This window comes from Harpia harpyja, chromosome 1 (genome assembly GCF_026419915.1).
Source record: "Harpia harpyja isolate bHarHar1 chromosome 1, bHarHar1 primary haplotype, whole genome shotgun sequence".
In the NCBI taxonomy this organism is placed as follows: Eukaryota; Metazoa; Chordata; class Aves; order Accipitriformes; family Accipitridae; genus Harpia; species Harpia harpyja.
In genome coordinates this window covers 32204382-32214451 of record NC_068940.1, presented here as the reverse complement: position 1 = coordinate 32214451, position 10070 = coordinate 32204382, and the positions used below count along the sequence as shown (strand labels likewise).

Sequence of the window (10070 nt, the reverse complement as noted above, 5' to 3'; positions counted from 1 at the left end):
TAGGAGAGTGATACTGGTGCAAAATTAGTGTAAGAAACGGATTAACTCCTTGGAATGAAAATCAAAAGTTGGGTGTCAAATTGGGAGGGGAATTAGAGATGTGTAAGTATAATCACCTCAGGATGAGCGAGAGCAAACTGGGGCTGGTTCAAAACCAAAGGCTAGGCTAAAGCAGGGATGTCACTATACGAACAAAAAAATCCCCGTTAGAAGTGCCTGTTTTCCTTGTGAAGAGAAAACCAAAGAGTTGTTCAGCCAGCGACAGCACCTCCTCCTCCTCCCACCGTGTATCAGTCTTTCTTGTTTCCTGGGGTTACCAGCTTTGTGCAGGACTCTCTCTGAGGCAGGAGCCTGTGGCTCGAACAGCGACAGAGATGCAGAGAAAGCAGCAAAGGACAGCCCTGCGATGACACTTCACGTTACAGACTGGTGCTTTCACAGACAGAGCCAGGATCTTGGCTGGAGTCTTTGCCATCTCCCCCGTTGCAGGGCAAGAAGCGAAGGGTGTTGAGACAGGAGTTCAGAGAACCAGAAAGCTGCGTTTTGCAGCGAGGGCATGTTTCTATAGCAAAGCATTTCATAAACTCTGGCCCAGATTCTCCCCTATGACTCGACTGCGCTCAGTGCAAGACGAGGATTGGAGAACAAAGGTGGCTTGAAGCCACCTTTATGCTTCTCCACTCTGGAAGCAGCTGGGGACTGGCTGGTCCCCAGGTAGGTTCAAGTTGCCTCGGGCTAGAGTAGCGGCAGGAGATCGCTAGAAAATAGCCAAGATGAAGCTACACCTCCTTTTCCATTGGCTGTCACTGCTCCAGAAGGAACCAGGAGGTGACTTGGGTGACACCACCACCACAATAGAGGCTCAATCTTCCCCGGGACCCCGAGCGTGCGGAGAGAGAGAGAGAGAAAATATCAGCACGGATGCTGCTGAGGAGGCAGCATAATGCGCGGCTTATTTAGGAAAGCAGCAAGCTAAGATCATCTGAATTCAAATATGGTGAGCCACTCACTCGAGTCAGTGTGTGTCCATGGGCAAATGCCTTGATCTTTTCTGCGCCTCAGGGCAAGGCAACTGGAGAAGGAAGTCAAAAGCAACAGAATTTCACTAAAATGATCAGATGCTGCTTCCAAATTTGGTTTAACTCTAAACCCCAAACCAAGTAAATATCTACAGACGTGCACGCTCGATGTGGTTGAGAATTAATTTCTCACGTATTTATATAGAAACTATTCTGTTTGCAGGCTGGATCAGAATCCCACTGAGGGCAGAAGCATTTACAGGGGAGATAATTTGCAAGAATGGGAACTTCAACAATAGGTCTGGTCCTAACAAGTGCACACAAGAGCTCAAAAAGGAAAGGAAAGTCTCTTGCCTGACAAGGATTTTGGTTTTGCTTTTGATGGAGTAAAATATAAGACAGACCCCAAACAACTGCCAAGGAGAGAAACATTGGAGAAAAGGTGCTCTTTGCTGCATTGCTTACCCCCCCAAAAAGGGTATTTGCGAACTGCTACAAGCAAGCACCTGAAAGAGGAGTCAAGTCATGCAGGAACAAACTTGCCTATGTTCTGCAATCTCCCAGTACCAAGATTATTCTATACAGTGCCACATTCAATTGCAAAAAGGACCGTTAGGAGTAATAGAGCTCCTGTAACTAAAGTGTTTTCTGTCCTCAAATCTTCGAGGAAACTGATGGAGGCAAGAGAGGGGAAAAGCCAAGGGGAGAAAAGTTGTTAGAAGTAAAATTGTATTTTCTTGGACATCGGAAAGGAAGTAGAACTAAGCCAGAGGCCTCCAAGTCAGCAGCCATTTTAACATTTTGCAAGAGATTTTCATCTTTTTCCCCTACAGCCTCAGTTCTGCTGTAAACACCGAGCGCACCCACCATGGCTGTCAGCTGTGTAGTTTGCTTTACACTGAAGCTGCCAGGAGATAAAAAATACTTAAGGTAACATAATTTACAAATCAGTGGCATAAGGATTTCTTCATGACACCTCTGTGAAGAGCGCAATGCATGACATTTACTTTTAGCAAATCAATAAAAATAGGATGCATGCATTTGGAAACCAGTAAAAGCAAAGATACGCTCGTTCTCCATCGTTCTTACTGCAAAGCTGCCGATGGCAGAATGGGAAATGAACACCCTGTCCTGTCCCAAGACATCACTTTCTTTTTTAAGGGTAAAATAAAGTGATGAAAAATATTATTCATGGGTTTGTCATGTTGGACAGGTCAAAGCAGTTTTTCAGGAGAGCAGTGGTTTTTACGCAATGACACTTTCCGTGCTACAGTCAAATGATGTTGTACAAAGTTTCATGAGAACATAAAAGCATTCCAGTAAAGCTACCAACAATTGATGGAAAAAAGACACGTTGGGTAAACAAATTATAGAAATACTCTTTCATGCATGCATGAGTGCAATACATGTGAAGACATTATAAATATACATCAACACATCACGCATGTGGATGTGCCTTTTACACAGACAAACATGCCCGCACATAGAACCACATTTATCAGTGTAACCTGATTTTGACGTTTTTTTTTCTTCAATAATCAACTGACTGCTGTTTTCTTGAAGGCAAATACAAGCACAATAAATTCCTTACTGGTATCATGGAAGAGGAAACACAACTACAGACTATAGAAAAGTTCAGCACTAGTAAATTCTGATGAACACCATTACTGTGATTACTGTTTGTGCAAAGATATGCCTGCCTCATTGTCATTTCTTATACTACATCAAGCAAAGGCTGGTGGGGACCTAGTACTGCTGTCGCCCAACTGAATGTGACCTTTTTTGGGTGACTGCGTTGTGGTGGGGGTTTTCCTACTCCTCTGGGAAAGCGTGAATAAAAAAAAAAGTGCAGACCCTAGGATGCGACGTAAGGTTTTAATAAGTGCAGAAATTAAATAGATGAGCTTTTTGCTTTTAAATGTCAGCATTGCAACTTCCCTGTCGTTTGCAGGAGAAAAGGGAAGGGGCTAAATATCTTGGGATGTGGCGAGTTTTAAACCACATAATGATGGCAATAAAAATCTATAATGTCAGTTGCCTTGTGGCAATCAACAAACATTTCGCATTATGCTTGCATCTTAAGGTTTGCGGCCAAAAAACAGATTTGCCTCTGTCTCATTAAAATAACGAATACAGTCCGAATGGATCTGCAATGATTCACTGTACGTCACACTAAATCACAACGCTTTTTGGAGCCAACTGACTATGGCCTCATTACTTTAGACAAAAGTGGGCTTGGAGGAAAAACTGGGGTGATGTTTTTTTGCTCAGCCATGTTTTTCCCTTTGAAATACTTGAGGCAAAAAAGCAGATAGTTTTTTCCCATTGGTAGCTGAGGAAGGTTGGGTTATATTCATAGTACAATTCCGTATCAATATGCATAAACACACAAAACATTAGTATTAGCGTGGGGAAATAGAAATTAAGCAAATACAAATGGCATTAATGAAACAGATTTTAATGAACATGAATCACTGATGAAATTAAAGACTTAAAAATGAAAACAAGCTGTTAAATAATAATAATAAAAATATATATTTTAACTGTTTCACTAGGGCAGGGAGTTTGAAAAGCAGCATGCTCTCGTTCTCTGTTTTGTAAGGTGTTACGTACTTGTGGTTTGTCTTCTGCGAGTCTTTGTTCTGCAAATTTCACTACCTGATGTATAGCAAAAAAATTAAAACCCCACTTTTGTTTTTTTTTGGCTAAATATCACTACAAATCAATTTATTTTAAAACTAATACTTAAGATTAATCTATTTGGCCCTAAAGAAATTTTGAGATTTATGCTAAAAACTGTTTACCATTTCAGGAATAAACATTAACTCAAATTTTACTATTGTTAAATGAAGTTAAGAATATTTTAAAAAATTAACTGGATAATTTTAAAACTGTATGTATTTATAAACACAAATGGAAATAAGAATTTGAAGTAACAGGTAAACGAATTAATGTGAATTTTGACTATGAAAATATTATATAAAGTTCATGGGGAAAATCATACTTTGAAACATCTAAATGAATGGCAAAGATCTCTCATATATATTCTTTGTTTTCATAATTGTTTCCATTTTCTCTTATGCACATATGCTTTATTATAAAGAGAAAATGTTTCATATTAAGCTATTTTTCTACAAAACCCATGCAAACATATTTCTAATTTGACAGCAAAATATTTTCTTATATACCCATTAGGTATTTTTTATTTCAGGTTGGAGAAAAACTGCCTGACAAGTATTCATGGAATGACTGATTTAAATGTTATAAATCCCTGAATTTTTCATCTCCCTTTGAACGGAACGCCAAAGGGGATTAAAGACTAAAGACATATCACAAACAAATTTACATTATTAAAATTACTGTAATCAAGAGTCTTTTCTAGCCTTAATCAGGATTAGTGAAAACAAAAACCCCCAACTTTTCTACTGTGCAATACTAATCAAAATTCTATCAAATGACAGGTAACAGAGTAAAAGCAGTTTTGAAAATTAAAAATATCGGTTGGTGTATTCTAGTACTCTTTAAAAGTATTTTCACCTATTTGAGATCAGAGCAATGATTTCTCTGCTGATAATTCACATGGCAGGCAAAAAGCATAGGTAAAAATAAATTTCAGTAACGCTGCAAAGTCCGACCTCTTATTTTCAGGAGCACATCCAAGAAACATACTTGTTTGAACATATGTTATAGAAGCAGGAAGGAAAAGCGCAATGTGGAATGCTTGGTTTTGTTCTCCTAAACTCTAAGCTAAATAACACGAGTTGTGGAAAACTCGACTTGAAACCTGCCGTAAGTGAGAACTCAACCTTGCAGCACTGCGACTCCCTCGCTGCTGAGCTGGTTTGGTCTGAAGAAGCGTGAAAGGTTTTAAGCAAGGTCTTTATCCACCGTGCCTGATGCTTTACAGTTATGTTACAAGGCTAATACAGCAAAGGGATAAAGTTTGTACAATTTTTCTGGTCCTCTGGAGCCTCTTGAAGAAGGCACCATTATGTTGATTTTGGAAACCACCACTGTGCTCTGGAGCATCAGGCCCCATCTTGCCGTCACTAGTATCACCAGAAATGCCACCAACTAGTAAAACAGCAGCAGGATTGGACCCTACATTCATTTCACCCTTGTAAAATGTCAGCTACTATTTTAAAATGGAAAGGATAGAAATGTATATGTAAAGAACAACCCTGAAAAATGATCTGAGAACAATGTCCACTTTCTAAAGTCTCAGAAACAAGCTCGGCAATGCAGCAATATTCAGATATTGTGAAGTATGTCAGAAAATCAACTATACAGGTTAAAGAACAAGGAAAACTGCATGATTCTCATGGCTTCTTTCTAGAACTCCAACTGATTTAACTTTTTGCTGGTATCTGAAGTAGACAGCTGCCTTCCGGGCCCTCCATCTTCAAACCTGTTGCTTCCCTGTATTTGGTTAAACAAGATTTTACCCTGCAAGCTTAAGAATGCTAACGTTAAATTTTGACTGATGCAGTGCAAACTGACAGCAGTTTCCAACTCCCTGTTAGTAAGGTTATATATATTATTATTAAAACCTTAGTTTTGGTTAGTGACTAGAATTATGCAGCTTAAAAAAAGCAACAGACAGTGGAGCAGCATCTCCTCTCTGCATCTCTTCCTAATGACACCTCATGCTGATCATTCTTGAAGTTCAAAGAAAAACTAAGTGAGGTTAGAAAACAATATATTATCTTTAATTTAAAGTTGGCATAATGTTTTCTTCAAAGTATGAACATACCAGGATAATGAGTACATTAGAACACACGATCTGTATTTCAGTTCCATCTGAGCATACACCATAAATCCTTCTTGGAAAAAAAGCAGGCAGCATAACAAGAACATTTGAGCAGAAAAAAGATCTTCAGCATTTTGAAGTCCTCCCTTTATATTCTCTGAGACACCAGCCAGAAGCAGACACTTAAAACCTTACATGGTACACAAAATAAGTTTTGGATTTTTTTTTTTTCATACGCTAGAGAAGGGGAAAAACAAATGACAAGTTACAGGATCTCATCCCCAGGATAACCATGCACATTTGCAAGGTTAGCACCGATGCTTCACACACACAAATGCAATAATCAGATGCTAGTTTATCCCCTCCCAACAAAATCATCTTTCCAGTGGTATTAGGCATTCACTTGGCAGCGGTTTTAGCAGCAGCTCAGCACAAAGCATAAGTCACATCAAAATAGATGCCTTCCTGTCAACGGGAAATGCGAAGGGCTTAGTACGGGTTTCAACTCTGTATGAGAAGAGTTAAAATCCTATAAGTCTGTGGTGGCTAGAAGCAACCCACAGGACTGAGCTTTCAGATTAACTGAGAAGTTAGTCAACTTTTAGTTTAATATGAATTTGTTTGTTGCAGGAAAAATTATGATTGGACTTTTTACTTTTGAATTAAAACCCCTGTACTTTAAGGTCAATTTCAGTAATGATTTACAAGTTCCTCTAGTATTGCTTTGGTAAGTTCCACATTTCTGTTTTTAATACCTAGCCTTTTAACAGTACTTAGATACTCAAGCTTGCTATTTTTTTCTATCAAAATCTTCTTTAATGAAGGTTTTATCTTCTGTATTTGAAATTCCACATTTAGCCTCCTGAGATCGTTTAACTCAAAGTGGGCTCTCAAAGCGCCTTCTGAATATTTCAAGGACTCTCAGAAGGTGGATTTTTAGGATTCTAGGTAGATACGGTAATACGAGCAAGCTTTTTACTCATATAAATTATAGCAAAAGAATTAAACAATCACTGTACTAAAAAACACTGTTCCAAAAATAGCTTGTCTCTAAGACTATGAAGAATTTTTTAGGCTCTGAAATTAGTGAGCCACTTTTTTTGCCATAATTATTTGAGAAAGAAGCAATCATAAATTCCATTATTATTAGTGTAAGTCTTTAACCAAACTCATATTTAATATTAAGCTGTTAAATACTTTATTGTCCAACTATTTTAGTTTTGGTGAAAAATGAACAGTTAAACTAATCTCCATTTAAATATTCCCAACTGCTCAATCTTCTATAACTTTCACCAGAAGTAATAAACATTTACCTAAAAATCATGACTCTCTGTTAAACTGACCTTTTCTTTTTTTCCCAAAATACTATCTAGCACCAACTCAGTCTGCAAAATTTTAAATGACCTTTGCTGATTTGCAGTATCCAGTCATTTTTGCTTCAGTAGTGGTTTTGGTCGGCTTTCGCTTCATCAGATGCCTTTTAAGAGTATTTTCAAGATTTTCTTTTATGGAAAAAGGTACAACAGATAAACTGTTCTGTAAAACTATTCTGTAAAAAAAAAAAAAAAAGAAGAAATGAAGATATAAAAATGGAAATGAGCAGGAACCAGTTTTAAGCATATGTCTTTATGACTGAGGCTTAATCACACACTTCGTTTTCCAAACACAAAAAGTCTTTTGGAAATGTATTAATTAAAATTAAGTGCCATAGACAAGTGGCTTTAGAGGGATGGCAGTCCTTTTCAAATTAGCATAACACTAGCGACAGGCATGGAAATTGGTTTAATAACCCTAAATAGTTACACCCCACTCCTAACACAAATGGCCATGGACAGCTCTAGCCCCTCAGGCTGCAACTGTACCAGTTTACGCGGTTGCTCTGACATTGGGTGGGTATTCCAATCTGAACAGAAATCACTGAATGCACCTCAATTATTATTATTATATAATGACTAGTGAAGCGTACAAGGCACCAAAGCATTAAACATCATAAACCAGAAAACCAAAGTAAACCAACACAAGCAACATCAAACACTTCGCCAGCAAGGGGCTCACTTTGTAACTTGTACTAACACACTCAATACTTGGCAAGAGATTATTAGTTTAGTCATGATACTAAGTGGCCCAAACCCCACACTTAGGTCTAGGGTCAAGCCACAGATATAACAGAAAACCAAGCCAAAGGGTTAAGCAGAGTCTTTAAGTGATTTCCTTCCCTGCCATGTTTTACACAGATATCCTCAGAGCTAAGATCAGTGCTACAATAACCCCTTTTAAACACCACTTTCAGGGCACAGCATTCTCCAGCAAGTGTCCAAATACACAAGCTAAATCTCTACCTGCTTAACTCCAGATGTCAGGCATAATCAACATTTTTTTTGTGTGCTCACGATTCATGAGAAACTGGAGAAAAAACAAATCCCTGCTGATAAGGAGCTGAATGTCCACAAGCTTTTTCCAAGTATTCCAATCATTTGCCTAACTTCACGAAGCTGCTCCTCTGCAAAGGACTGCCATGTCCGTCTCTACCTTACTTCAGCAGGGGCTTTGCTTTGACTGCCAGCTGGTTTTAGAGACATGTAGGACAGAGAAAGTGGTTATTCATGTCTTTTATTTATTATAAATACATATAAATATGTTAAGTGACCTTTTGCTTTGTTTATCATGATGAGCAATGACTTTGGAAAACCATCCAGAAAACTTAACCAAGCTGAGAAACAGGCAAAAAGCAGGCATTAGCATACAATCACAGGTTCCTCTTGGTTCAAGAATGGGTCAATTTTTATTTTAAGAGGAAAAAAAAAAAAAGAAGCATCTTATTTTGAAGCATCTATTGTTTTATCAAGAGCACCGGTCTTCCCCCCTCCCATGAGCTGACCAAATGACATTTTCGTTTGGATTTGTGGGTGCAGTCCAAACCAACTGGCTACATAGGACATCCCCCACACCAATTCTGAAACATTGCATAGTTTTGCAGCTGGATTTTGCCCCCCCCCCCCTTCTTTTTAAGCTATTTTTGGCACAGGTCAATAATTCCACAGAAAACTCACTGAGGTTTCCATTTCCAGATCTCTCTCCCTCCCTGTTTTTCTATGGTTTAGTTTAAAAACTGCTCAAAAACTTTGTAGATCAGAGCAAGCGGAAAAGCAACATTGTGCTCACAGTCCACTAACAGGCTGGGAAGGAAATAACTCTACAGATGAAGTTGCATGTGGGGGGTGCAACTAAACAAAGTTGAAAGTGGGTGTTTTGGGGGTCCACGTAAACTGCCAAATATTTCCAAATGGGGTGCGGGGAGGGGAGGGGTATTTAAGAGAAGCAAACGTAAAGAAAACCCAGACTTAACTGATGGTAGGAAGCCAGGGCTGATGGTAGTGGAAAGAAAAAGTGCACAGAAAAAAAAATAAAAAAAAAGAAGAAAAGAAACCCCAAAAGCCCGAAGAAGCAGCCAGAAGTCAAGGCTTGTCATTACAGTGTTTGCAGAGGGCGGAGGCGGCTCCTGTGAAGGCAGTGCATTTCTCGGGGCAGCCGGGCAAGGCCGCGCCGCCGAAGGGGTAGACGGCCGACTGTCCGAAGGGGTTGAGGGTGGCGGGCAGCGGGGTGCTCAGCGTCTGGCCCTGGTTCAGGTAGGCCACCAGCCGCCTCATCTCCTCCAGGGCCTGCGCCTGCATGAGGATGTAGTTCTTGGCCAGGAGCAGGGTGGCGATTTTGGAGAGTTTCCGCACCGAGGGGCTGTGGGCGTAAGGGATGACGGAGCGCAGCCCGTCCAGGGCGTCGTTCAGGTCGTGCATCCTCCGCCGTTCCCGCGCGTTGATGCTGAGGCGCAGCGAGCGCTGCTCCTTGGGCTTCTTGCCCAGGGCTCCCCCCTTCAGCTTGCCCTCTCGCTCGAAGGCCGCGCCGCCCTTCACCCCGGCCTCGAAGCCGTCCTCCTCGTCGCCGCTCTGCTCGCCGCTACTCTCCGCCGACTTGCCCAACGCCCCGGGGTGGAAGTCCGACCCGCCGCCGCCTCCTCCTCCGCCGCCGCTCCCCGCGTAGGCCCCCCGCGGGCCCTCGGCACCGCCGCGTACCGCCCCGTAGGCGAAAGCCGACGGGCCGTAGCCCGGGGCCAGCGCCAGGTACGCATCGCCGCCCAGCGACTTGAGCTCGGCCATCGCCTCGGCGCTCGGGGCGGGAGGAGGCGGGAAGCCGCGCTCTGCCGCCTCAGCGCTGAGGAAGGAGGAGGAGGAGGAGGGAGGAGGAGGCGGCCCCGCCGCTCCACTCCGCGCTGCGCCCGGGCTGGGGGCGGGCAGTGAGCCCGGCGC

The 10070-nt window shown here is 41.4% G+C and overlaps 1 protein-coding gene across 1 annotated transcript; it reads right to left on the bottom strand.

Moving 5' to 3' along the window:
- Positions 1-7324: 7324 nt before the first annotated feature.
- BHLHE23 (basic helix-loop-helix family member e23) lies at positions 7325-9978 on the bottom strand. Its single transcript, XM_052785705.1, has one exon. The coding sequence runs from the start codon at positions 9918-9920 to the stop codon at positions 9225-9227; it is 696 nt and encodes a 231-aa protein (XP_052641665.1). The 5' UTR covers positions 9921-9978; the 3' UTR covers positions 7325-9224.
- Positions 9979-10070: the final 92 nt, after the last annotated feature.